At 41.6% G+C, this 12,088-nt stretch overlaps 1 protein-coding gene across 1 annotated transcript in view; it reads right to left on the bottom strand.

Moving 5' to 3' along the window:
• The window catches only part of DGKI (diacylglycerol kinase iota), a 200,818-nt gene that overhangs the window by 16,251 nt on the left and 172,479 nt on the right, over nt 1-12,088 (bottom strand). The window contains exons 23-24 of the mRNA XM_025045818.1: nt 5,855-5,892; nt 2,254-2,374 (exon numbers count right to left, since the gene is read on the bottom strand). Of these exons, the coding sequence (XP_024901586.1) occupies nt 2,254-2,374; nt 5,855-5,892 (159 nt within the window). The remainder of the gene's footprint in view (nt 1-2,253; nt 2,375-5,854; nt 5,893-12,088) is intronic.

Genomic DNA, 12,088 nt, shown 5'->3' with positions numbered 1-12,088 from the left:
CCAGCCTAATGGAGGCCAAGGGTTCAAGCAAACTCTTCACGGTGAGAAGGTATTAAAGACAAAGCAGGTGAGTCTCATGTGACTGACAGTCTAAGACTTACCTTACGAGGTCCTTGTCAAGATTTGATGATAAAATGTATTTAGTATCAGCATCTGGCATATAACATGCGCCGGATAAATGGTAGCTGTGTTATCTACTTGTGGCTTTACAATAGGACTTAAAACATCTATATACGACTGTTTTAAATTTAATTATGCATGCGATTATATTTTTTCTTTAGCTTGCAATTGATTGAAAACAGTGACTGTGTTTTATTTGTGTGTGTGTGCTGGTCTATAACAGGCAGTTCCTATTAGGTACTCCAAATATTTGTTGAATAACTGAACGAACGAATGAATGAATGAATGAATGAATGAAATAAGATATGTGAATTGAAAAAGAAGAGCAAAAGGAATATGAATGTCTACGAATTAATATACTTCTCTTTTACAGCCTGCATTTGGATGCCTAGAGGGCAGGCCACAGGCTCACTGCTAGGGGTCACAGAAAATCTTCCAGGATCTCTATCACAGATAGAGACTGTCCCTTTCCTTCTCCCTCCAAAATAGCCAAGCCAGGCAGATTTTTTTCCCCCTTTATTCCTGTTCTTTATCCTAGAAACACTATAAACATGAAAAGCTGAAAGGAAGAGTTCAGATTTAGTAAGCATCACCTGTGTTTATGCCTCTACAGGGCTGTTTGAAGAAGATGTTAAAATACATGGCTACTTCCAGCAGATGTTCTAACACTAAATCAGATGCCCAGGTAGGAAGCTGCCTAGGAGGTGAGCATGGACTGCCGTAGAAGACAGAAAACTACTAGATGCTTCCAAAAAGAATAAAGTGTGACTTGAGCCAAAAAGTTGAACGAGATCCAAACAGCAAAAATAAATAAATAAATACGTATGGACAAAATACACTCATTAATCCTCAGAATGATCAGCTATGAATATGGATTAGGTACATGGTCCCAACCCCTAAACACAAAAGCTCTTCCCTAAACAATAAGGTACATTATGCCAGGCTGCATTGGTTTTTGTCTTTTATCTTTTAATTAACCAGTTGCCAAATGCTCTGCAAAGACCTTGATATGAAAACTATCTCTTGGGCAGAGAACCTAAACAGACACTTCTCCCTAGAGGACATACAAATGGCCAACAACTATATGAAAAGATACTCAACATCACTAGCTATTAGGGAAATGCAAATCAAAACCACAGTGAGATACCATCGCACACCTGTTAGAATGGCTGTAATCAACAGGACAAGTAATAACACATGTTGGAGAGGATGCAAAGAAATAGAAACCCTCATACACTGCTGGTAGGACTGCAGATTGATACAGTCACAATGGAAAACAGTATGGAGGTTCCTCAAAAAACTAAGAATCGATCTACCATATGATCCAGCAATCCCTCTACTGGATATTTACCCCAAAGACTTGAAAACCCATATCCAAAAAGATATTTGCACGTCGATGTTCATAACAGCATTATTCACGGTGGCCAGGACATGGAAGCGACCGAAGTGTTCTATGATAGATGACTGGCTAAAGGAGCTGTGGTACATATATACAATGGAATATTACTCAGCCACAGAAAGAGATGAAATACTGCCATTTGCGACAACCTGGATGGACCATGAGATAATCATGCTAAACAAAATAAGCCAGACAGAAACAGTTGAAAATCACATGATGCCACTTATATGTGAGATATAAACCTAAAAGCAACAAATGAACAGGACAAACAAAAAGAGCCTCATGGTCATGGACAATAGACTAGTGGTTACCAGAGGGTAGGGAGGAGGGGGAAGGTAGACAAGGTAAATGGGGTCAAATATGCGGTGACAGAAAGAAATCTAATTATGGGGGTGAAAACAGTGTAAAAATATATGCCTTACTGTTAAAGTGTACAGCTGAAACTTACTGGATTTCATTAACCAATGTCACCATAATAAATAAACAAACAAACTAACAAACAAACAAACGAAATAATATAAAATAATATAAAATAGAAAGAAAGAAGAAAAGAAAACTATCTCTAGGAATTGATTGATTAAGCTTCCGGTATGGGGCAGTGGCCTGCACTCCCAGCCGCCTCAGCTAACCACAGAGAGTCAGCTGACAGCTGGAGAGCGTTGCCACCATTCCGAAGACAAAAGTCAACTCGGATTCGCGGACACGAGCTCCTTGATTTCGCTGCGCGGACTCACCGTGGTCAAGGATGTACTTCACGATCTCCCCGTTGCCGGTTTTGGCCGCGTGGTGAAGGAGTGAGCAGCGGTCTGGTCCCTGAATTAGCAGGCTGCCTCCATTTTTATAGCTTTCTATTAGCTGAAAAAGAGACATAGGAAAAGCAGCTCAGACAGAGTCCGGAACGAGGAAAATGGCTAACCGGTGATGAAATAAGTGTAATGCAGCAAACTACCAATGCTTCCAGCCACAGAGGACGCAGAGAAAAGTCAGCGAGATGAATTGTGCTCTCGCTCTAACAGATGGCCAGCTTCTCGCTCACTTTGGGGAGGGTACGTGGGTGTTGAACGGCCTCAGGAAACTGAAACACGCTAAAGTACTTCTTTCTTTCTGTTTTTTTTTTTTTTTTCCCTGACTTTTATTTTCATTTTCTGGGTACTGGTCCCTGTCCCAAGGGAGTGGAGGACAGCGAGAAGAGAATAACCACTTTCCTGTGTCAGCCCAGCTTTTTCTTGAGTAAAAGAATAACTAGGGCGATGGGCAGGACTAGCTTGGTGTCTGGTTGCTAAGCGCCTTTCCTTTCGTTTTTTTTTTTCTTCAATTTCTAACGAACCTAGCTACCAAATATAGAAGCTGCTCCCCATTTTCCTGTCGGATCACTGCTCGTGGGCACAAAGCATACACAAGCACACACAAGTATGGTTCCCTTCTTCGGCCAGCTCTGCAGCCCAGCCTGCATGCCTTTCATTAATCATCCAGCATCGACCCGACGAGGAGGGAGACCATCTGGGGGATGAGAACCGAAAGGATTCAGAGAACATAGTAGTAGAAACCTAAAATGCCTAAAATATGAGAACAGCCTAGAAAAAAAACAGAGTTTGCAGCCTGAGAATAAGGTGGCTAAATGAGGATATAGCTAACTTCATGAAATATTAAACATTATAGAAAGTGTAAATGGGTCCCTATTCTCCAAACTACTATATCAAAACAAGAAGAGCCTTCTGGAGCTTCGAAAAGGTAATTTTAGGACAAAGAAGAATCAAATTACCCAGCAGGTAATAAGCAAAAGGGATGTGTCGACCACCAAGAAGTCAGATGGCATGACATTATTTAAAAAATCAAGCATCTCGTAAGGTCCGAGAGCGTAAACACACTTCGTGCTTTCGCTCAGACACAGCTATAGAACTGCCATGTGTCAGACGCCAGAGAAACAAAGATGAAGATGACTCAGTGAGAGGCCTCAAAGACCTTTCACTCCATGGGGGAGATGGCTGGATCAAGAATCATACAGGCATAGCGGGGCCGGGACCATGTGGGGTTATCCCAGGGCACCAGGAAAGAGTCAAGTAGGGGACGGAAAAAGTCATGGAAGACATCCTAGAAAATAGACCAAAAAGGAGTAGTTGAACGGAAGTAAGAAACAGAGACTTTCATACCTAAACTGGAGCAACAGGACAGGAAGAAGTAGCTAATTGTCTTCCCCCCAAATCTAAGAGAATCCTGTTCCGTTGAACTGCATTGTCTTACAGTGCCCCAATCCATCTGCTGCCTTGATTTTGACTTTTCTTGGTGTTTCTAGTCACTGTGAACACGAAGTCGGTCCACAGGCATCTTATGCAGCCCAGCTGTACACAGGTGACTCACGACAGCCCTCACACTGAGGTGGCTCCTGCAGCCTTCTGTCCTCTGCTCACTGGCATGTGTGTGCTCCCTCCCTCTTTCAAGTATGTACACACACACACACACACACACACACACACACACACGACCATTTTAATATTTAATATTTACTGAGCTTTCTACATGGAATATAAAAATGAAAGAAGATGGAGAAGAAGAAAGAAAAAGGGAAGAAAATACTTGGAAAGGAAAAGAAAGAAAAAAGTAAGAAAGAAAAAGAGTGAAAAAAGACCTCTAAGCCCCTATATTTCAGCTCTCAGTAAACAAGGTGTTATGACATCATTTCTTAGTCTTTTAGGAAGTAATCACAACAGAGGATGTAATAAGACAACTGACTGAATATCGTGATTTCTCATACCTCAAATAATTTTCTATAAAGCACAAAAAATTTGTGGTTGTATACTCAGGGACCCGGAAAAGTTTGTTGCCTAGACTAAAAATATATACAAAATAAAATGGAAAGGTTTCAAACGTACAGTAGTTTCCAAACGTTCTGGCTTAGGAGGTCTGCAAAGGCCGGGCTCAGAGCTTATGCCGGTCTTTATTTCATAGAATTTACTATAAGGCCTTGCAGGGCGTGTAGGTGAGTGTACTGGTTTAATCTACTGCTGGTAAATGGCATTGAACTCACAAGTTGAACTCACTGCTTAGACGGCACACTACTCTTGTGGGTAACAATTCCTAGCAACACTACAACCTGGACAGTGGCACAGGCACCCTTCCCAGGATTATGTGTCTGAAGATGGCAGTTTATTAAGATGCTGGCAACCTTCTCACACCATTCATTTCCTGCTAAGAACCTGTTAAAAATGTAGCACAGAGGTTTCTCGGTGGATTCAACAGACGTGCTTCAAGAGAAGTTGCGTAAGGGGCAGTGCTTCTCAGCTTTCTTTTGAGGCGTTTGGTTTCTTATCTGCTAAGGCACCATACTCCACAGCTGATAAGTAAGACATAGCTCCTGCCTCTGGGACAGATCAATGCCAGTGTGGGTTATACAGGGACATATGGGTGGTCCTAAGACCCGATACCTGAAAAGGACATGGAAGCCAATTATAACTTTTAGAATAGTCCCAGACTATATTATACATTTGCATCTGCACTACGTTTAGCTATTTAAAAAAAAACAGAGCCTAACACTACGTTAATAGAATAGCTACCATTTTTGAGTCCCTTTTATGTAATAGGAACAATCTTAAGAGTATTATTACAGTCGATCCTCACGACGAAGCAAAGAGAGATGCAATACTATTATTTTATTTTATAGATGAAGAAACTGAGGCACAGCGAGAATTCAGTAATTATACAAAGTCACAGATATAGTGAATGGCACAGCCAAGATCTGAACCCAGGTAACCTGACTTCAGAATTTGCACTCTATCTAGAGGCATCAGAGACCGCTTCCTTCACTCTGAACTAGAATTCACCGGAAACATAAGCACAAATTAAAACGTTCAAGGTGGATCAGACAGAGTATCTTCTTTTGGTTTACTGTGAGCCCCAAAATACCAAACTGTAACAATACTGAAAAACACAGGCTCTGGCCTGGAGGATGTATTTCTGGGTGTTGTCCAGGTAATTCTTACAGATTTTAAGACCTGTCTGGAAAGAAGTCTTTAAACTCCAATATCAGCTTCTGGAGAGCAGGAATTCCAGGCACTGCGAGCCCTGTATTCTGGGGACATGCAGTCCATTTTCACTAGTCAAGGTAAATTACACGGTGCTCTTGCAGAAACCCTTCGCTGTCAGAAAACATGAAGATGTGGAAACTCCTCTCACTCTCTCTGTTCAATTCTCAAAAGAGCATCCTCCCTCTTTCTGCTCAGCCAGCACAGGCAGGGGGTTTGGTAAATGATACATGGGATCATGAAAATTTGGTGCAAAATGATGTCGATTTACAGTTCTTAAAGAATCACCAACAGTTCGGGTAGGAAGATATCTTACCTTCATAAGATCACCAGCTATTACTGCCTGCAAAATTGCTGTGAAAGACAAAAGAGAGATGCCCCATTAGTAGAAGACCCTCTCATTAAAATATTACAAAGGGCTGGATCCATATTTTGCAGAAATAGTCTACATTTGGGGCAGGAGCCAGGGAAGGAGAAGCATGCCAATGGTTGGAACTTGGAACAGACTAAGGCCTTCTCTTCAGCCCTTCCCTCTGCAGGCGCCCATCCCGTGTATCATTCTCAAGCCTTACCCGAGCCCCCTCTAGCCCTGGTACAGCAAGAAAAAATGCAAACCCGGAGTCGCAAGGATTGGGTTCGAATCCTAACTCTGACACTTACAAGCTGTGGAACACTGGGCAAATCGTTTAGCCCCTCCCTCTAAGCCTCAGTTTCCACATCTGTAAAAGAGCAAGTCTAAATCTCATAGGATTGCTGAAAGATTAATGAAATCACATAAACGTTCCTAACTCATCCGCTGTTGTAGGGTAGTAGCTAATCATGATTGGTTTTCCTCCCTTCTTTCCAGTTCCGTCCACTTTGTCCTCTTGGGGTTCAAATAATCACCAGCAATTGTGTGTGTGTGTGTGTGTGTGCGTGTGTTTTGCAATGATACATATATATCTTCTGCTATGGAAATGAAGAGGACCAGAGATAATGTAGAAGAAACAAGTATATTTTAATTATGTTCTGAAGAAAACAACTAATGCGCTTAGCATCTAATTCACCAATGACTCTTATGAAAAGAACTTCAAAAGTCTTAGGCAACCAAAACTAATTGTGATAATACGCAGCCTTAGAAGAAAAAAACACAAGTGCACGTCCATGTCCTGTGAGGTATAGAAGAAAAATGAGAAAATATGACTGATAAAAATGACTGGAAAAGAAAAGAATATATGACTGGAAAAGAATATATGACAGTTATGAGTATCTAATGACAATTATGGCTTCTAAAGGGATCACATGCATTAGGGCGGAAATGGTCCCCTTCGAGAAATATTTACTTAGATTCTGAAACTAGACAAAAATAGATTTATTTTAGGCTTACACATCACAAAAGGTTAGAAGAAAATAATCTATTTTTCAAAGTGTCATTTTATTGTTCTTGTTTGAGTAGTCTCTCACATAGAGTTAGCCAAAAAACGCAGTATCATGTATCCAAGTACATGGAGCCCTTGCCTCTCCCTGAGCAAAGCGCTCCCACCTTTTACGTGGAGCACCTGTCAGCCCCGGGGCACCCAACGCAAAGGACTATGGGTACGTGAACCTCATTCGCCAGCCAGGGACCCAGCACCTTCCCTCCGAACAAAGCGAAAGTGTTGGAAGTCTGTGGAAATGATGAGGGCTGCCCAAGCGTGGGAGGAAGAAGGATGAAGAAAGTAGAAGGGAGGGAAAAGGAGAACAGGAAAGAGAGGGAAGAATGTTTCGTTTCCAAAACAAGCTGTAAGCAATATACTCTTTTCATCTCCCTACGGCTTCTGGCGCAGCGCTTTGTACACTGTCCATGCACAACAATCAGTCCTGGAGCTGAGGAGAAAGGAAAGCAAAGAGGGACAAGGAGTCAGAGGGGAGAGAAATAAAAATAACAGAAAGGGAATGAATAAAACGGTCCGTGTCGAAAGAACCTAAGGAAACAAGCGTCTTGCTCTCATTATAAATGGAGACACTGGGGTTCAGAGTAATGTGACTCCCTTGGGGCACAGAGCCGGCAGCGGCCTAGTCGCACCATGACGCAGGTCCCTGTGTCCACTCCAGGTCTCTGTCCAGTGTCCTCTGCGAGGCCCACAGAAAATGGAGGAAACTAGGCTTTAGAGGTTATCGGGCTTACCGTGCCGTGAAAGGCCCTGAACTGGAATCTCATTCTCATCTCTGCGATTTACCAGACACAGAAATTTAAGAAGTCATTCCATCTTTTTGAAACAATTTTCTTATTTGTGAAATAAGGCCGACAGGGGCGGTTTTTAGTACTTTTGTGACTGTATGTGAAAAAGACATACGGCCCCTTCAGAAAGAGCCTAGCAATAGGGTGAAAAATGGTGTGTGGGGTCGAGCAGACATCTCTGTTCATACAATGTGAACGGGATGGAGGCACAGGGAGGGCGCCAGCAGGGCGGTGCTTAACACTGAGATGTGAACCCTACATCGGAGGGCAGAGGGAGAGGCAGGAGAGGGAATTAGCAATCCCAGGGCGGCGGGGAGAAGAAATCAGTTTGCGCTTTTATGCTACAGGATGTTCTCTTTGCTAAAGTACAATATTCGCATTAGGGAAGAAATAAGGTTGGGGAAACTGCCTGAGGGTGTGGTTAATGCTGAGCCTGTGTTCTTGAGATCATATTCAAACTTTTCCCGGAAATTAAAAGAAAAAAAAAAAAAAACAGAGAGAGAAAGAGAGAAAAAGAATAAAGGAGAGAAACAAAAACGAATTTGTTAATTTGAAGCACTTGCGTAATAAAATTCGGTGCATTTAAGTAATGAATCAAGACAATGAAGAAATTCCCCAGGATGGAGTCCATTTAAGGAACACTAAAAGTGAAAGGAAGGAGAGGAGGGAAGGAGGGAAAAAGGAAAGGAGGAAAGGAGGAAGGGAGGAAAGGAGGAAGAAAAAAAGAAGCTGGAGGAAATTGTATTGGCTAAACTGTGGAATTCAAAGAAGATTTCTTGGAGGAGATAAGGTTTAAGCCAACTCTTCCACGATAAGTGAGATCGATTACCAAAGAAGGTTTGGAACACCCTAGCAAGATGAAGGCAGGCTATGAAGGAAAACAGGGAAGTTCAAAGTCGTGGTGTCTGAGGGAACCTGCCAGGAGCTGTGTGCTATCACATCGGAGGTGGAGCGTGCTCCCAGGCCAGGCGTTGCAATGTCCCAGAGATCACTCCAGTGAGTGCCTCTTACGTAAAGATAAGGCACTTGAACTTTCATCCTGCAGGTGATGACAAGCCATTGAAGACTTAAAAGTAAACCAGAGGAGCATCTAATGTCCGTATGATTCTGCTCCCCGCTCCCAGAAACAGTTATGAGCTGTTCCTCGATCATTTTCTCCAGAATGCCCCTATTATAGCCTCTTTCGATTTCTACCCCAGACTCTTGCACAAGCATTGTGATTTATGTTTGTTCCTTTCCAACAGCCTCCAGCTTAAAGTCCCCCACGAACAGGTAGATGATCATATAACAGAATCATAACCACAAATAATTTCCAATTGTACTGGAGATGGAAAGCATGAATATTTATTTCTAAGTTGAGCAATCCACCCAAGGGTAGCTATTATGCAAACATTATTAGGCACAAGGCCTACTTCTCTCTCCTGATTAATGTCCTTCCCTGTGACTAGTGTTGTTTAAGTCTTCCTCTGCATAAAGAGAGCTTGAATCCATTAGTCTTCGACTCCAGATAATAACCTTCTGAGAGATTGAGCTTCAAAACACATAATGAATTGTTATGATTACAGTGTTATCCCTTATTATTCCTTGAGCTCTGAGTTTGCCTTCTTGCTTTTCCAAAACTCCTTCCCACTTAGGAAATCATGCTCCCGATTTCAAAGAAGCAGAGGAAGTCAAACTGTTGCTGGGACATAAAGGTTATTGAGGAGATAAATAATAACTTTCCTGGATATCATTAAATCCCATAAACATATATAGTTAGACAGGAGTGTAATAGGGTAGATAACTGAGAAGTCAGTTGTCTTTAGAGGTTGGAAGTTGAATCATTAGTTCCCATGGAACAGTTTGTTTTTTCTTTGGGGCTATGTCTCCCAATAAGCCACTGTCCAGTCAACATCCTGAGACAGAAAGCTGGACCCGAGAAGTCAGGGTTGCCAGAAAGGAATCACTGTCTTCCTTCCTAGTCTCTCTTTCTGAGGCCTGGATTCCAAATGGCCTCAGACATCTGCACATGGGAGAAAAAAATGGCTCCTTTCACGTGGGATCAGGATAGGGAGAAAATGGCCATGGGGCTGCTGGCTGGCCCGCCCGCTCCAGCCATGCCAGGCCTTTGTTGAGAATGTGAGGATATAGCAGAACAGAATAAACCCCATCCTCGCTGGGAACCGACATTTTGGCAAGAAGTCCAAATTAGGAAGGGATATATTGTAATGGAATCTAGAGTCAAAAGGCCTAAGTTTAAGTCCTGTGAGCGCCACGAACTAGCTGTGACCTTGGGCACGTTACCAAGCTTCGGTTGTCTTATGAGGAAAAGGAAGCTAAAATCAGTTCTTTTGAGATTCTGCCTTGTAAATAAGCTTGAGCAATAGAGAATTTGACTGTTATAGTTTTCCATGTTGGACACCATGAAATACTGATGTTTATAACCCCATACACAGAAAAAGAACCATTCTGCAACTATAAAATGAGAAAGTTAGACTGAGGCCAATTATAGCTTTAGAATTTGGCAGATGACTACTTCCATAGGGATAGTTTAAGTTTGTGATTTTTGCTTTGCAGATGAAAATATTTAAGAATGAAATATACAGAACTTGGAAAAGCCAAATATATGTTTGTAATTCTCAGTAAATCAATGGAAATATTATTATATAAAATATTGAGCGCTCGCACTTAAGTCTATTAAAAAGTTTAATCATTCACGTTGTTATTTTTTAATTTTTAAATCGATATTATACTGCCAAATTATCCGTCTTCTGCTAACGATAGCAGTCATCTAAATCTTTTTTTATTAATTGTGGAAAAAGAAACATGAAAGTAAAAACAAAACCTGCTGGACAAAGAGAGGCTTGAGGAGACCTAGGTGGAAAAAAATCAGTGGATTCACTGAGAATCATAAATCTATATCTGACTTTGCCAAGTTCTGCATACTTTTTACTTCCAAATATCTCCCTGGCAAAGCAAGAATCACGACAGAAAACTACCCCTTCAGAGTGGTCACGGGCCACCTTGCAGAACCGTATTTGACCTTTGTCTAAACCTCTCTGTTCATAGATGAGGAAATTGGGCCGTGAGAAATGACTTGACTTTTCCAAGGTCACACAGATCGTTAGAATCCAGCTGAGAAACAGAGGGACTTTTACTTCTTTATTTTTTTGTTTCTTTTATGTTTACTTTTATTTTATTGCTTCTAACCCCTAGGTCAAAGTTTTTTCCACCACACGATTTCTCCTGGGTTTAACTTGGAGCAGGGTGGGCAAAAGTTCAAACAAATGACCCCACATCAAAGTTTCACGAATGCCTCACATACAAAATGAAGTCAAGTCAATTTATGGCTTTAAGAGAAACTCTTCTTATGCCAAAGAAGACGCTGTTAGGCTCACAGGTCTCTTGATCTGATCATCACCGGAGTCTTTCCTTTATTCAAAGTCACTTCTAGCTTAGCCACCAGAGAACTTACACTGTCAGCTGCCCAAGCGCCCACTTCTCTGACATTCATATTTTTGCATAGCTTTTTCTTAGCAGAAGCACTGTCCAATTTTTCTGCTTTCTGAGCAGCCAGCCATGGTACACGAGCAACAAACTATGAAGGCTCAGGTCCCCAAAACGGAATTGAGTTTAATCGTCAAACGCAGCGAAGGTGATCTAACTCACATTTAACGGTATGGATAACCACTATGATTATGCTAATTAGGCATAAGAGAGAAGCAGTTCATAAAAATGACTGTAATTAAAATTATTTTACATAGTCACACCGAACAAGTCCAAGATGAGGTGAGGGAAAGGAGGAATTAAAAATTTCCAAAGACCTCTGCATTTTTAATCAAGGCCCAGAGGAGATTTTAATTGATAATAAGATATGCGCCAAGTTATCTGTTAATAATAAGTAAAATACTGAGAGTTTTTAATAACATAGTAGGACAGATTCAAGATTATTCTTATGACACACGAATTTATATCAGTTCTCTATTACTGCATAGCAAACCATCCCAAAACATAGTGACTTAAAACACAACAGTGACTTATTCTGTTCGAAAACCTGCAATTTGGGTTAGCTTCAGCAGAAATAGCTTGTCTCTGTCCCACCTGGCATCAGCTGGGACAGCTCTACTGAAAACTAAAAGATCCACTTTCGAGATGATGACAGGTGACTGGTAATCGGTTGCTGGCTTCAGCTGGGAGCCTTGATTTCTCTCATGTGAGCTTCCATGGGCTACTTGGGCTTCCTCCTAAAATGGTGGCTGGATTTTAAAAGTGACCTTTCTGAGGAGAGCCCAGTAGAGATCACTTGGCCTTTGAGATCATATAGTGTCATTTCTGCTGTAGTCTCAAGTTTACCTATTTTCGAGGAGAAAT

This window comes from Pteropus alecto, unplaced genomic scaffold, assembly GCF_000325575.1.
Source record: "Pteropus alecto unplaced genomic scaffold, ASM32557v1 scaffold22, whole genome shotgun sequence".
Classification (NCBI taxonomy): Eukaryota; Metazoa; Chordata; class Mammalia; order Chiroptera; family Pteropodidae; genus Pteropus; species Pteropus alecto.
This window is presented reverse-complemented; position numbering and strand designations above follow the sequence as displayed.